This window comes from Elephas maximus, chromosome 1 (genome assembly GCF_024166365.1).
Source record: "Elephas maximus indicus isolate mEleMax1 chromosome 1, mEleMax1 primary haplotype, whole genome shotgun sequence".
NCBI classification, from domain to species: Eukaryota; Metazoa; Chordata; class Mammalia; order Proboscidea; family Elephantidae; genus Elephas; species Elephas maximus.
Window position 1 is genome coordinate 110945124 of NC_064819.1, and position 17404 is coordinate 110962527.

The 17404-nt window shown below is 41.1% G+C and overlaps 1 protein-coding gene across 3 annotated transcripts in view; it reads right to left on the bottom strand.

Moving 5' to 3' along the window:
* Window positions 1-2872: 2872 nt before the first annotated feature.
* RCAN2 (regulator of calcineurin 2) overlaps window positions 2873-17404 on the bottom strand; it is a 355550-nt gene continuing 341018 nt past the window's right edge. For all 3 annotated transcript variants that reach the window (XM_049893548.1, XM_049893553.1, XM_049893557.1), the window contains one exon: window positions 2873-5439. In XM_049893548.1, the coding sequence (XP_049749505.1) occupies window positions 5279-5439 (161 nt within the window). In that variant the 3' untranslated portion in view covers window positions 2873-5278. The remainder of the gene's footprint in view (window positions 5440-17404) is intronic.

Sequence of the window (17404 nt, forward strand, 5' to 3'; positions counted from 1 at the left end):
ATACACTAGACTCTACTCCTCGGACGGGCAGGGAGAATACCTACCTTGTTTATCACTGAAAACCCAGTGTCAGGTACACAGTTGTTGTTGGATGCCGTTGAGTCGATTCTAACTCATAGCAACCCCACGAGACAGAGTAAAACTTAACTATAGGGTTTTCTAGGCTGTAATCCTTATGGAAGAGGACCCCTGGGTCTTTTTCTTGTGGAACCGCTGGGTGGGTTCGAACTGCCAATCTTTTGCTTAGCAACTTAACTGTTGTGCCACCACAGCTCCTTTCTTCTTCTTTTAATAATATTTTGTTGTGTTTTCACTGAAAGCTTACACAGCAGGTTAGATTTCCATTTAACAATTACTACACAGAGTGATTAAGAGCTATGGCTACTAACCAGAAAGTCGACAGTTCAAATCCACTAGGCGCTCCTTGGACGCCCTGTGGGGCAGGTCTACTCTGTCCTTTGGGATTGCTATGAGTTGGAATCGACTCGACAGCAACAGGTTTGGTTTTTTGGAACACATATTGTTCAGACACTGGTTTCATTTTTCACAGTGTTTTAACATCCTCATGAATTCCCTTCTGGGTGTTTCACTTCCAGTAATCTGCTTTCCCTGTCCCCTTACCCTTTCTTCTTTGCTTTCAAGTAATTGTTGACCATTTGGTCTCATATAGGTGATTTTTTAAAGGTGTGCACTACTCCTTAGTAATATTCCTTATTTTATGAACCAATTTGTTATTAAGCTAAAAGGTGTCCTCAGGGGGTAGTTTTGGTTCAAGGTTTATGGAGTATCTCAGGGAGATAGTCTTGGGGAGTTCTTTAGTCTCAACCAATTCAGTAAGTCTGGACATTTTAAGAATTCGACTTCTGTTGCACACTTTTCTCCCTATCATGATCCATCTATTGTGGGCCTGATCAGAACGGTCGTTAGTGGTAGCCGGGCACCATCTAGTTCTTCTGGTCTCAGGGTAGATGAGGATATGCTCTTGCAGACTGTTAGTCCCATAGGCTAGTTTTGTCCCTGAGTCTTTGGTGGGCCTCTTTGATTCCTGATATTTAACTGAATGAATAGTACTTCACTTAATGCTTGAGTGGCCAACCCATGATTCTCTTTAAACAATATTTATTTACAGGTTTTTAAATAAAGGCTTTGTATATATGGAAATGTCTCACAGACATAAGAGAGATGAAGTGTGTGTTTAATAACGTAGACTTTCAAAATCCTCTTCTTCAGCAAACTAATTGCCCCTTCCTCCCTATTCTCATAGTGGTTTTGTTTCAGTTGAGGTGTAACTTACATACAATATACTGCACAAATTTTGAATAACTCTTACGTATGTAAAATGTAGATGGGAGATGCAGATCGAGATGCCGAATGGTTCCAGTACCCCTGGAGGTTCTTTTGTATCTCCTCTTAGTTGATTGCCCCCAAAAGGTAAAGCCCACTGTAATTTCTATCAATGCGGATCAGTTTTGACTGTTTCTTAACTTCATAAATAGAGTCATACTGTATGTATTCTTTTACGTCTGGCTTTTTTTTTGGCCCTCAAGTATGGTTTTGAGACCCATTCGTGTTGTGATATGTATCGGTAATCTGTCTTATTACAATATCCTTTGAGTAAATATAGTTTATCCATCCTACAGTTGAAGGACATTTGGGTTATATTTGGACATTTGGCTATTGCGAGTATTGTATATGTATTTTGGTAGACGTGGACACTCATCTTTGCTGGTTGCATGCCCTGGAGTGGAATTGCTCCTGGATAGGCCTATGTTTAGCTTTAGTAGACACTGCCGAAGTGTTCTGAAGTGCCTATACCAGTTTACACTACTGCCAGCAATGTATGAGTTTTACTTGTCCCCTATCTTCACCAGCACGTAATATTCCCCCAGACTTAATTTTAGCTATATGATGGGTGTGTGGTATATCTCTTTGAGGTTTTAGTTTGCCTTTCCCTGATGACAAATGATGTTGAGTGCTTTTTTAATGTTTATGGGCCATTTGGATATCCTTGTGTGTGTGTGACTTGCCTCTGTGTGTTAAGTGTGGTTTAGCTATTTTGTTCATTAAAAATATTAAAAAATGGATTGTCTACCTTTTTTTTAATTGATTGGTAGGTGTTTTTACATTTTGGATATGAGTTACTTGACAGCTATAGGAGTCCCTGGGTGGAGCAAATGGTTAACAAGCTTGGCTGCTAAATCAAAGGTTGGAGGTTAGAGCCTACCCAGAAGCACCTTGGAAGAAAGGGCTGGGAATCTACTTCTGAAAAATCGGCCATTGAGAACCCAGTGGAACACAGTTCTACTCTGACACACATGGGGTTGCCATGAGTTGGAGTCAACTCAGTGGCAATTGGCTGGTAACAGCTATATGCACTGCGAATGCCCTCTTCCATCTGAGCCTTGCCTCTTCCCTCTCTGAATGGTGCCATTTGATGAATAGAAGGTCTCAGTTTTGATGAAATCCAATTTATCAATCTTTTAAGAGTGATTTTTGGAGACCTCAGATCCCTTACAGTGTTTTTAACCAAAGAATAGAGTGGGGGTGATGTTAAAATTGTGTCTTAGTAGGGCTGAAATGGCTTTCAGGACCCTGATGTTTGAAGCATGGTCACAAAACAGACAGCTCTCCCAGCTCCCCTCATCCAAGCCCAACCTATCCCTCTAGGCCTTGCTAAAAATTCTTTTTCCTCATGAGGTGGCTGCCACATAGGTTCCCCCAATGCCCATTTCAGGAAGATCCCAGATCGGTTCATCCCATACGTTGGTAATGTGTCTTAGGAAGATGGTATGCTGAATTGTACTCCCCACAAGAACCCCTCAAAAATACTGAATTCAGGAAGACAACACAGAAATCACACCACATGGACAGAGTCATTCACCAGGTATATTTGAAGTCTAAGCTCTTTGAGCTATACACGTGCACAAATGATTCAGTTGGTGGAAATCTCCTCCTCCATTTTTAAACATTTCTTACTTAAAATAGTGCTAAAGAGGTTTGCATAATGTGCATCATGGAAATGCTGAGGCAATTCTGACTTTCACAGTGCTGAGTTACCACTGAAAACACTTTAGAGAGTCCTTCTCATTTCTTGCCGCTCTCCTGGCAAAAGTTCCCCTTCTCACCTTCCCCAAGCCCAATCTAATGAAAGAATTACTTGATCTGAGACAGACTAACATTGTCATTTTGCAACAGATTTCGCTAAAATGAAGCACACAGATTATACACTCCACTGATTTCATTTTACGACGGTACAAAATGGTCATTTCAACTTTTACTACATTTGCTTGCCAATGTCTGATGTGTTTAAAAAAAATTAAAAATCATTTCCAAACATTTTCTCTCACCCAGCTTTCTTTAGAACCCACATTCTGAAAACTCTGGGTAGCTTATGAAGTCAAATGATCTGCAGACGACTAAGAAACACAGCTAGCTGACTGTTGTCAAAGTTCTCTGGTCATCTGAATAGGTGAGGGCAATGTTTCTTCCACTAGAGGGCATCATTTCTCCACTATTAACTCTTCAGTCTGTCATTGGTCAAGGAAAAACAACAAAAAAACCTCCACAGCAAAGGAAAGCCAAAGCATTTGCTTATTGTACACTCCTCAGATTTTATTATTTTTTTAAAGGAGCCTTCATTTTTCTTATGGGAACTCAAGATTTCACTAGCAATGCTCTCCTCAGTTTCTCCTGTACTGCGTCCAGTACTATATTGCTATATTCACAGTAGAACGGACTTGAATTTCTGCGTGATCAGTCTATGAAGTTTCTGATGAGACTAAAATACACTCTAGTCAAAAACCACAACAATCCATCCATCAGCTGGCTGCGTTACTGTTCTTGCGTGTTTTTCTGAGGCTTGGGTAATGAAAGTATTTCCCCACTCCACCACAATTCGCATTTACACCTAAATGAATTCATTAATGTAGAGGAAGAGATGAGGCCTGGCACATACAGCAAAAGGTAACGGTTCTACACGTGTATCTTCTGTAATGCACTTTGGGCTAGAGAAATAGAAAAATCACATGTAACAAAAACAACTCTTTTAAGCACGTGGGCATTTGCATGAATAGGGATCAGCAAACGTGTATTTAATCATCCTTCCCGTTTTAATCTGCTCAGCTGCATTCTGGAGATTGAGCTTCATCCCAATTGTCTACCACTGACACTTGCATTTTCACTTTATTTTAAAACAAAGGGTTCTTGATAGCAAAGATGCTGGCTAATCATATAGATATATATTGGCGTGAGACATGTTGTGCCCTTTCAGAATTCAGCATTATCCATAAGAGGGTGTTAATATTATCAGATTACCTGTATCAGTATACGAATGCATTCCTAGTAACGCACATATTAGGTTCTTAAGCAGCTAATGGCTGAACAATCGCTAAATAAAAAACATCCAGATTTCAAAAGCACAGCCGAAACATTTATACAAATATACAAAGAGAAAAAAAACAATCGTTCAGACACTGTGAAACTTTTGTAATAAATAGGTTCGTCTGAAATCGGTCTGTATCACCCTGGACAAGCCTCCCCAATGAGGCTGGGAAAATTCTATATGCAAGTGGTGTTCAAAATCTATCACGGAATATCTTTGGGGCCCAGCTCAGTTTTGCTTCCAGGAATTTTAACAGGCTATGAAGTATTGACTCAAAACAGTAAATATACCCAGACTTGTTGAGCTGGACGATGCTGATCATTTTCCTAATCTAGAGAGGACATGGCTGGATGCTGACACTGTGAGTTCTAGTGTGTTTTCAAATCATGAAAATAAATGCTGGTGATCATGCATGTCCTGGGAATGTCGGGATGCAGAGGACTGAGTGAGACCAGATAGGGGTATCTCATGCAGTCAAAGTCAAGTTTACATATGGTCCTATTTAAGTGGCCAGGAAAAAACAATGCACATACCTCAGGACTGGGACTGAAACAGCTCACAAACAACACAGGTGCTATTTGTTACTGGTGTCTCTGGCTTGGATCAACATGAGAGAATGAAGATACAGGCTGTACTGACTGTTTAATAAGAAAATGCTACTTTTTTTTCTAGAACCTTCTAAATAATGAATTACACTTGATGGAGTATGATATGATCAGGAAACCTATCACCTTTTCCTAGCCCTTTTGTCCAAGAGGCTTGATTACAATGAAGGAATCTCAAACAACCAGACACCCAGGGATTTAAAGGCATTTTTTTTTTTCCACAAACAAACAATAGAGGGAAAAAGCATGATAAAGAGGAGACGGATATTATCATCGAGGCGGAGCTGTGAGCTCAGTTGGACACGGAGGGTGGCAGGCCGGGGCGCCGGGTTTGGATGATTTTTGGCTTTGGAGAAGTCTTTGGATCCTCTTCTTCCTCTATGTCACTGTCACATACGTGCACGACGACACTTGGGGTGGACTCAGTCCCTGCATGGAGCTCATACTTTTCTCCTGAAAAGCAAAAGAAATGGGCGTGAAAAACGGGCGGCATTTCAAAATAGATTCTTTGGCGAGGTTTGCGTAAAGAAGTGAGAAGAACATTTTCGAGTGTCTCAGAAAACCTGGGGTCTTATCCAGGGATGGCACGGGTATTGGAAAGTGGAATGAGACAATCTGTCATTGTATGCCAGCTCCACCACTTATCAACTGTGCAGCCTTGAACAAGCCACTTAATGCCTTAGCATCCTCAAGTGTAAACTGCATATACTCCATGGAGAGGATTAAATATGTCTGGCAATTATTAGTTTCTGTGCTATTTCCCAGCATTGGTTCTAATTATCTGAGTAATCTTGCACCAATCATTTCACCTCTTCATCTTTTGGATAAGGTAGTATCTAAGGTTCCCTTCAGCTGTACACTTCTTAGAATAAGAGCTGCCCCAGGACGGAATATGGTGGAATCATCGTTTATCTGGGATTTGCAGTGGCTAGTGCATAACTGGGTTAGGTGATCATTAAAACCCCTTCCATTCCCGAGAGTCTATCATTCTTGACTGGCTCATTTTACAGTCAAACTGCTATCATCTGATTGGCTTCTTATCTGTTTTTGTTTCACCTCAATAGGTATTTACTAAGCACCTCTTACAGTTTGGTCCATTGCTAGGCATAAGGGCTACAAGGCATAATACAAATATGTGTGCCTTTCACAAGAGCAAAGTTCAGTGGAGGCATATGGAAACAGAAAGTATTGTAATATAACACGGTGAGCACTAGGGTGGCAATATGTGTCAAAAACTATGGTACCAAATTACAGAGAGCAAGTCACTCCAAAAGGCTTCCCAGAAGAGGTGACAGTTGAGCTGGGTCTAAAAGAGAAATAGGAGACCTCTACGTGGTGGGACAGGAGAAGGAGACATCCTTCTTCCCCACCCATTATGAATACACAGAAAAATCTCCTAAAAACAATGTCTCCCAGACGTTGGCTCATCAGGTCTTACTTGATCAAGTCCAGATATCTGAGCCTAGCACAGAAGATGCTGTATAATCTCTCACCAATCATTTTCAACATTACTTCCATTAACTCCCTATTTGTTTCAGTCAAACTGGTTGACCTGTTAGTCCCTAATCACAACAGCTACATTTTATACCTACCAAACCGGCGACTTTTATATGGAATCATCTCACCTCTCGCTGACAGTTATGTATATCCTCCCCTCTTCCCCTTTTAGGATCAAGGCCAGATACTACCCAGTATAGGAATCTTTCCTGTTATCCTTGGTCTTTAGTGGAAAGAGCCTGTTCTGGATGCCTAGGGCAAGTGTCGTCAGTTCCATTCACAGGGCACTTATCATGCACTACTGTGCACACTTTGGTAAACACCAAGAGTGAAAACAGCACAACCTTTCAAGGTACAGTTTTAAATTCTATGTGCTGACATTTCAGAAGGGGAAACATTAATAATGCAATAAGTATCGACACTTTTCTAAGTGATGCTGAGAAAGAGTTAAACACTCAGTCAGCCATGCCCAGATTCACAGAAGTCTTTCCCTGAACCCTCTGGACATCCTGCTGTGTAAAGGCATTCCTGGTTGAGAGCAGCAAACATTTCACACAATGGAGGAGTGTTACACTGTCAGCATTTTTCCCAGTACGTGCAATAGCAAAGAGGGATAGAACTAGTCAGAAACACAGAAGTATGGCTGATGAAGAGTCTGTGACTTAAAGTCTAGATTTGGTGAAACTGTAGGTGGAGAGACTGGGGAATTTTGTCAATGAGTATTAAATCTCTGATATAACAGAGCTGACATGGACCAGTTTGGATGCAGACAAGGATGGTGACAGAAGCAGGGCATAGGGGCCAGAACCAGGAAGTAGACACTTGCTGAAGTCACTCATGCTAAAGTACACTCTCCCGGCTTGATGAGTAAAAATCGATAGCGCTAACCTAACCATACTGTAACCCACTCTGAAGTGATCATACCACGTATACTTGCAGTTGCTAAATAAAGTTCATTTAATTGTGTGGTTTCAGTTTTCCCTCAAGTATTTTGTCATTTTTATAGAAGTCCCAAGATTAAAGAACCACTGCAGATATTGCTAAGAAAAGGAACCTAATGAAGTCAGCCTTCTCTGAGATGGCCAGGGGTTGACAGACCTGGTTGGTGGCATCTCTGAGCTGTGGTTCTCCAACATCTGTGTGTGTAACAATTTACTGGGGAATTTGTTAAAAAGAGTTTATCAATATAGGGATGCATCCTGTAAATTCTGATTTAGTGAAACCTACATTTTCATTCAGTACCCCCAGGTGATTCTTGGTGTCTCATTGTCGGGTGGCCACTACCACTTTGCTTTGTGTGATAAGCAGGAGGCTGTAGGCCCAACAAGGGCAACAACATACATATGATGTGCCCCATTCCCTCCTCCATTCTATATCACACTTTTGCATTGGAAAAATGGTGATCATGAAGGTAGAGGATAATAGAGGGAAGGAGGGAGGCTGAGGATGTCAAAAGAAAAAAAAAAAAAAACCACTGCCGTTGAGTTGGTTCCAACTCCTAGTGACCCTAGAGGACAGAGTAGAACTGCCCCACAGCGTTTCCAAGGAGCACCTGGTGGATTCAAACTGCTGACCCTTTGATTAGCAGCCATAGCTCTTAACCACTGCACCACCAGGCCACCATCGAAAGGAGGCAAGAAATTCTGGATCAGATCTATGGCCACTCCCGGCCATCAATGTTAATTAATCTTTGGGGTTCTCATCTATGTTTATCAAAGAACAACCAGTTGCTCAAAATTAGACAGCAAACTATAGTTGAATCCATTGCAACCAGGGTTTCTAAAATTTTGTCTTTCCTTCAGGAATTCACTGCGATTCTGAATGATAGACACCCTTTAGTGAAGTCAAAGACAGCAGAATAATTTACGAGTAATTAAATGGGGTTGCTGCTTTTTGTTTTTGTACATAGGATTTCTTTTAATTCTCATGTTTGGAGAAAATGCACCTCTTGAAGAAACTCCAATGGCTACGGCAGCTCTTCCTTACTCTGCTGTCTGGGAGCATGGAGATGACAGGGGAATGGCGTCACTAATTTTCCAGCGGGGGCAATGATAGAAAAGAGCCTGGGATAGGAGGGTGAATATTGTGACTGCAGGAATTTGGGTTGCAGTGGTGGCCATGGCAGAGACCCATAACAGCAGAATGACCAGACACCCTGCCCCTTTCTTCATCTCTTGGCAAGATGCTAGCCTTTGATTCAACCTTTGGTTTGCCCTGGCTTGGATAAAGAACATTCTCTTAAACATACCTCTCGTTCATTGTGTTTACCCTGATTCAGACATACTTGCCTTTCCTCTCAAATGAAATGTGTTGGGTTAACAATCAAGAAGGGGAAGGCCCAGTAGAGAAGCACACTGTCTGCAGGACACAGAGCAACTTTCTCGTCAGGTTAATAAAGTCAGATTTCTTGGTAGTAGAGATACTTTATTGCTGTGATCCCATTAACTCTGACATTGCACAGTTCTATTTTTAGAAACTTCCTTACTCTCGAAATCCAGCAAAGCTTAACAGCTGCTGAGAGCCCATAAAAAAAAAAAAGCTGTGGTCTTGCTGGATTGAATTTTTCTTTTTTTGGCCTCTTTTCCCTTTGGGCCTCAGCTAATTCCTCCACCACGAGGGCTGACGTCAATGCTACCACCCTGTACAGGGACCAACTGGTCTTGGTTGGGGACAAGGAGCCCAATAGGCCTTGTACACACAGGACAGGGACAGATCTGACCATAGTGCAGTAAGAGAGGGTCAAACAGACCAGCATTTCTTTTAAGGGCTGAGGAGAGGGTTTACCCATCATAACTCAATTCTCTAGTCTGTGCTCAAAGTGTCCTTTTTCCTGAAAGCAGGGAAGAGGCCAGGACCAAAAGCCAGGTTACATAACTTGAAGAATGTAAACTGTGTAACTGAATTGTACATGTAGAAATTGTTGAATGGGTGTATGGTTCTGTTGTATATATTCTCAACAACAAAAATAAAATAAATAAATCGAGGAATTTCTTTAAAAAGCAAAAGAAAAAAGGGTGGCGGGGAGTAGAACAGAATTCCAAATTCTCCACAGAATCCAGATTTTCTGGAACCACTGAGCCTGGATGAGCTCCCAAAACTATTGCTCTGAGATTATTTTTAAACTTTAAACCTTAAATCAAAACTATCCCTTGAAATCTTCTTTGAACCAAAAAAAAAAAAAACAAAAAAAACAATTTATGTACTTCCACCAAAACAAAAAAATTTTTTTTTCTTAATGCATTGATCAGGGCTTCTCACCTATACCCATGAAATAAAATTCCCACCCAAGCAAATGAAAAATCCTCTAGTATCTGGCCAAAAGTTCTATTCTCATTTAGGCCTTTGGAACTGATTTAGGCTTGGCCATTGTTCAAAATGGATGCCAAAGATCTGTCTCCTCTTTTCCTGAGTGGGTGGAGAAAGGTTGGTGACAAAGGCCTGATTCCTGTAAGTCTGGAGGAGGGAGTGAAGGTGCCCACAGGCTGCTTTCTGTTCTCGGGAGGAAGCTGGTAACGTCCCTGTGCTGGCCTGGCGGATGGAGGAGGTGGTGATGGGGATCCTGTACATATGCCAAGAAGTGTGTTGGTGTCTATCGGTCCAAGTGCTACTGGAAATTCTCCACCGTGCCACCTTTGCCTCATGAGCCATGGGATGGTTCCTCCTTGAATTCTCTTTACAAAATCAGTGTGATTATGCAAAGTCTGCCTTAACATATCATTCAGACATGTTAAGGGTGAGAGCTATATTACTATGTATTAGAGTTTGGAGTTCCTGGTTGGTATAAATGGTTAAAGCACTCAGCTGCTAAATGGAAGGTTGGAGGTTTGAGTTCACCCAGAGGTATCTCAGAAGAAGGGCCTACTGATCTACTTCCAAAACAACCAGCCACTGAAAATCCTATGGAGCACAACTCTACTTTGACACTTATGGAGTTGCCATGAGTTGAGGTCAACTCGACAGCAACTGGAAAGAAAGAACTCTATGCACTGGTCAGTATTTGAACTCACTGTATCTCTTAACTTACTCTCATTCCTGGCAGGTATAAAGCTGGTTTAGTTTTTGGTCAAAAGTGTTCCCCAATAGAAGGACTGAGTTATAGTGAAAAACATTAGGAAGTTTCCCAAAGCTACACCCCTTCTCCCATCCAGATGTGCTATTAAACGGTATTTTAAGTTATCTACTGGCAATCTTCCCTTCCCCTTGTTTTCCAAAGAGAAGGGAAAAAGTGCGTGTCTGGAAAGGAGGACGGGACTGTGCAAAATTGTGAAGCAGGTTTTACTCAGCTCTGCGCTATCTCCCCCTGTTCTAGCGCTCTCTTCTCTGCTCCCGTGCTGGCACCTCTGACCCCTTACTAGGCACTCCTTCATCACATTTGAGAACCACCTGATTAATATTGAAAAGTATAATATTAATGTGGTTCCCCAACTAGGGAGCTACAATCTCAGTGGTGTCTGGAAATGGAACGGGATTCTGTGAGTTGTCAAGAGGGGTGGAGGTGGATACCAGCATTTAGTAGGCCTAAGCGTGTTAAAGGTGGGTAGAGCTGTCAACTCTAAGATATCACAGACCTCATATTGAGAAAATTGAGCTAAGAACTTCCTATAGGCACTTACACTTTAACAGGAGACTAAGATATGGTTTGAAAGTGATAATAAGCCAAGTGATAGGAAGTCAGGTGATAAGAAAAAGGTAACACACATTGAACATTTACCATGCTCAGGTACTGGACATACAGATTTAAATGGACTACCTCATTCGTTGCCTGCAACAACTCTATTTTACTACTGAGGAAACTGAAGCCAAGACAGGTTAAGACACTCGCTTACACAGTTAATAAATAGTGAAGCCTGGATTCAAACTCACATCTTGAGTTTTAGTCATCATTATAAGCAAGAGAAAAAATTCTCTTTACACTGGATCTTTACAAACAGCTACAAAATAATAGAGGAGTTAGTCTGGTGCAGAGGGAATTACGGGAAACTCAAAATCTCAGTAATTTGGTTGCTACCTATTCACAAGGTCAATTTGGGCATGGAGAAAGAACTTATTTTCTAAGTAGAAATAGAACCAGGCATTCAGGATTAAAATAAATGTTCCAGGGGCAAAAAGACTTTTGTAATTTTTTCCTCTTTCATTCCTTGTGTTTCTATGAATTCAAATTTAATTTTGGTTGACAAAGGAGAAAATGCTGTAGGTAGACTTTAGGGTGAGGACAATCTCTAAATAGCACCTCTGTCTTTTCCTTTGTTTAGCAGCTATTTCTATCAAAGAATGTCCTCTAAACATGGGTGACAAATAGTATAAAGCAAAGCAGAGACCAAATCCAAATATTTCATTGGCAGTTCAGAGAAAAAAAACACGCAAATAACAAACACCATCACAACTACCACAATGGACACATACATCGTGCTTAGTGGGTGGTTGGCACTGCTTCAAACACTTTATATACATTAATTCATTTAATGGCAGAGGGAATTTCTCTCTGAAGCCTATGAAACAATGCTGCTCAGAGCAGAATCATCACAATACCTACCCCTTATTTGATACTTACTATGTGCCAGAGGGTCGCTATGAGTTGGAACCAACTTGACGGCACCTAACAATAACAAGTACAATGTGCCAGGCACTGTGCTAACTGCTTTATGTATAGTAATCATTCCATCTTCATGATTGAATGACCATTAAAGACAAAAGGCGGTGCAGAAAAGTAAATTCTTCAAGGCCACATACAAGCATGTGGTAGAGCCAGGACTCCAACACATGCCTGTTGTTGTTAGGTACCACAGAATCAATTCCAACTCATAATGACCCCATGTGTCAGAGCAGAACTGCTCTATAGGGCTTTCTGGCTCTAAGCTTTACAGAAACAGATCACCAGGTCTTTCATCTGCACTGGGTAGGTTCGAACCACTAACCTTTCGATTAATAGCCAAGCTCTCAACCACGGTGCAACCAGGGCTCCTTAATCCAGGACTACCAGGTGCCAAAGCATTAACTACCATATTGCCTCTGGCATGTAGGAAGAACGTTTGCCATGGTGCAGGAGTTACATGATGCCTGAAAATTGACTTCCCTGTCTCAGAATGTACAGTATGAGTTCCTTTTAGGAAAATATTACCTACATGAATCACTAGCTTTTCTTCTTCCTAGCCTACCTGGCCTCGGTGCCAAGCCACATCAAACTAGGAAAACAGGAGGGAATTCTTGGTAAGATGGGGGGTGGGGAGACAAATACTCTGTAGTTTTAAGAGCTGTTCTACTTAATTAAGAGAACGTTTGCTTGCCTTCTGGAGATCTCCTTCTAAGACTGGATTAGAGAGTCCAATTACCTTCATGGCTTTTTGAGACATTTAAGACCTAAAGTACTTCACAGGACAACTGATTGACCAAGGGCCTGAATCAGTGGTTGAGATGAAGAACCGGAACCCTAGAAGGGCACTTACCAGTTGCTGCCGAGTAGACTCCCACTCCTGGCAACCCTAAGTGTGTCAGAGTGACCCTAAGCGTGTCAGAGTAGAACTGTGCTCCATAGGGTTTTATTTTAAATGTATACATATATTTTATTTTTGTTGTTGGAAATATACACAGCAGAACATATACCAATTCAAAAATGTCTACATTTACAATTCATTGACATTGATTATATTCTTCAAGTTCTGCAACCATTCTCACCCTCCTTTTCCAAATTGTTCCTCCTACATTAACACAAACTCACTGGCCCCTAAGCTTCTTATCTAATCTTTCAAGTTGCTACTATCAATTTGATCCCATATAGATAGTTCTTTAAAAGAGTACAATGCTCAAGGCAGGCATTCTTTACTAGTTAAGCTAAACTATTACTTGATTTAAAGAAGACTTCAGGGTATATTTTCAGTTTAAGGTTTAAAGATTATCTCAGGGCAATAGTTTTGGGAATTCACTCAACCTCAATGGCTCCAGAAAATCCGGATTCCATGACAATTTGAACTTCTGCATTTTCCCCCCTTTTGATCAGGATTTGGCAAACGAATCTTTGATCAAAATGTTCAGTAATGGTTCCACAGGGTTTTGAATGACTGTGACTTTTCAGAAGTAGATCACCAGGCCTTTCTTCCAAGGCATTTCTGGATGGACTCAAACCTCCAACCTTTCAGTTAGCAGTTGGGTTTTAACTATTTGTGCCATTTAGGAACTCCAAAAGGAAGGTAAAGTGAGTGAAATATGAAGAGAACCGTGACAGGGAAGAGAACCATAAAGAAGGAGAGAGAACACAGAAGAAGGGCTGTCTGTGGTTTTGTGATTTGGAGCCTGTTCACATGGGGTAAGAGGAAACTGGCAGAGAAAAAGAAATAAAATGTTTGGGAGTGCTTGGTTAGAGGTGTGCTTGGCCATTTCTATCTGGGAATGGACCATACTATTCTGTCTTTCCAGACATTAGGGACCCAACTAAGGGAATAGCTATGGGAACACACACACACCATAAGAAAATATCTGAAAGATAAACACGATTTTTTTTTCTATTGTGTACTGTCTCACCCTTCACCAAAATTGCCACTTATCTACTGTCTATTCAGAAACACAACAATTTTTAAGGTACTTATTTTGGGGTGGTAGGGTTTGCTAATTCATTCCCCCACCCCTTTTTTCCTCATCTGTATTTTCTATTTTTCTACAGTGGGCATGTTTTACCTGCACAGCAAGGAAAGAAAGAGTTTACACTGCTACTCGGTAGTGACTGAGGGCCTGAAGGTGACTGTGGAACATATGCTCAGAAGAAATGCCCTCTTAAAAATTTCCCCAGGGAACATTCTTGCAAAGGAAATGGAAAATTATGAACATGTGTTGCAGGTTCACAAATCCGAATGCCTTGGGTGGGACGCTAGGCTGTGTTGTTTGTCTTTCAGGTCTGCGATCAGAATATAGCAATTGTTGAAGGAGAACTGAGGCTCTCTATAATATTCATACCACATGCGCCAAAAATATAAGCACTCATTTATATCTTAAAAACTGAATGTTCACTACCTTTGAATCAAGGCCTAAAATAGAAAATATATATATCTCCCTCTCTTCCTTATAAATCACATGAATCAATGAAACATATTTTCCATTTTGGGGTACCAAGCAACACCAAGAAAACTGTTTTACTATAGCATGTTTTGATGGAGAAGAACTTGGAAAAAGAAAAAATCTAAATATAGCAGATGCCCGCAACTTGAAACTCGAGCACCATTTTAAACTCTCCTCTGCAGTTAACTAAAATTGATCTCCCTAACAAGAGCTAAAAATAGTGAGGGGAAAAAAGAGACTAGACAATGACTTTTCATATCGCTCCCTGCAGGCATTTGCAGTGACAATGAACATGACCCTCCAGAGCTATCCTAGAGAGCAGAACAAAGACTGGCATTTCACATCCCCCCGCCCCGCCCCCGATTTCCCACCCATTAGTACAGTGTACATTTCTATTTTGCCATTTTTGCTGATTGGTAGGGATAAGCTATTTTGCTAGGTTGGGTTTTTGTTTTTCCTATTTTGTTTTACATCAGAAAAAAACATAGCACTCTGCTGTTTCAGGAGTCAGAAACAATAAAAAAAAATAGGTAGCATAAAATAAATACAAATAAAATACTGATTTTATTCTCTGCCTCAAGGTCAGAGCACATCATATTTTGTCCAGGTCATTGATAAGTGATGGGCTTCTATAAATTCACCAGAGGGCTATTATAAACGTCTGTGTTTTATAGAGAAGACAGCTGTCCCTTCAGCAGAGCAGAGGAAGGCAAATTCTGAACCTCATATCCCACTGGACAACAGAGGAACTCATCAACTGACACAGTTTGTGTGTTTGGGGGTTGGCGGGGAGGGGCTACCAAACGTGGAGGGACAAAATGTAAAAGTTGTTTTGCATTTTTAATATTTCTTTTCATAACCACCTTGAATTTCTTCTGAAGAAATTAATCTTACTATTTAAGAGATTGCTCTGGTTTCTGATACCTTCACCACACGGGACAAGGATAAAGGGTGCTTCCTTGCTCAACCAATCCCTTCCAACCTCCCTCATCCCCTTCTGCTTCCTGACAGTGTCAAAGGGACATGTTTTAACTTACCAGCTGGGCATCCTTGGGCAAGTTACTTAGCACTCTGAGCCTTACAGTCCCCAGCTATATAAAGGGAATTAATAATAGTACTTGTCTCCTAGCATTGCTATCAGCATTAAATGAAATAATATAGTAAGGTGTTCAGAATAGTGCTTGATACATAGTAAGTCCTATATGTAAGTTTTTGAGGAGCCCTGGTAGCAAAGTGGTTAAGCAAGCACTGGGCTGTTAACCAAAAGGTCAGTAGTTCAAACCTACCAGCCACTCCATGGGAGAAAGATGTGGCAGTCTGCTTCTGTAGATTACAGCCTTGTAAACCCTATGGGGCAGTTCTACTCTGTCCTGTAGGGTCGCTATGAGTCAGAACCGACTCGATGGCAATGAGTTTGGTTTGGTTTTATATATATATGTATACAAAAACCAAAACCCGTTGCCGTCAAGTCGATTCCGACTCATAGTGACCCTATAGGTCAGAGTAGAACTGCCCCATAGAGATTCCAAGGAGCATTCCTGGTGGATATGAACTGCCAACCTTTTGGTTAGCAGCTGTAGCACTTAACCACTACGCCACCAGGGTTTTCTTTACATATATATATACATATATACACACACACACACAAAATTTTAACCATTGCATTCATTATTTATTTTTTTCAAATTTATTCTTTACTTACTTTTTGAATAAAAACAGGACATACAGTTAAAGGGATAATGACTAAGAATGTTTGCAACTGTGCCTCTCATAGTTTTCAGAATATAAACTTGCTCTAACTCTAATCAACAAAACTAAGAGATTTTCCTCAGGGTCATGTGGCCCTCGTCTTATGCTGTAAGCTTATGTTAAGAATTTTGAAGGATGCAGGTTTGGGTATGATCAGGGTTCCCTTGTTTTCTCTCTGCTTGTTTCCAGTACTTCTCTAGAAGTTCTAGGGAGCCCAAGCTGTCCCTCTTTGGAGAATAGTCACCAGGAAGGCATTTTTCTGGGGCTGCTGTTTTACTCCTTGATTGTCTGAGCTGACGCCTCTGCCTGCACACTCCCATTTGTCCTCCATAAAAGGGTCCTGAGGACACATCATTAAGGCTCCCGCAAATCAGCCAGTGTCCTGAAAGGATCCTTGACCTGAGTGCCACCTCACCCTGGATCCTGCTCCAAGGTGTTCCTTCTTGAGATTTACTTGTTCCGGCATCCTTAGGTTTCTGCAGCTCTTCTCAGCCACTCACCTCTGCCAGTTTAGCACTGTTAAATCATTCCTCCTAAACTAAACTTCCTTCCCTTTGATCATCTGCATTGCTTTTTTTCTGCCCTCACTCTTATTTGTTTCTGCACTTCCGGAGCTGAGGTAGTCATCTTTTAACACGGAATGAATCACAATTTGTTACTGAAATGATGCTGCCAGAGGATTAAAAATAAATTCTACTAGATCATTTTTTTTTCCTCCAAATGGAAATGCTAGAAGTACTCTTTGTAGAAGAAAACATTAGTTTAGTGCTGTCTAGCTCAGGTTGGCCAAAGTCATAAGAAACCAATAATTTGCCAGTGGAAAAAATATCTCTAGGCAGGCTAATAGTCTGATCTATTCGCTCACTCATTCATTCATTCACGCCTCCAGTATTTACTGTGCATCTACTGTGCACCGCATGCTGTCAGGTACTGGGGATATCAAACTGAATATAACATGCATTCTCTCCTCAAAAAGTACGGAAGCTGCTAAGTTGAACAACAGGAAGTTGCCATAAGGAGAAGAGAGCATTCATTAAATGTGCCAGGAGGAGTCTTGCCTTGGTAGCTAGTTGGGGAGATGGGCAAAGATGGGGGTGGGGAGAGTGCAGGGTACGTCCCCTAATCC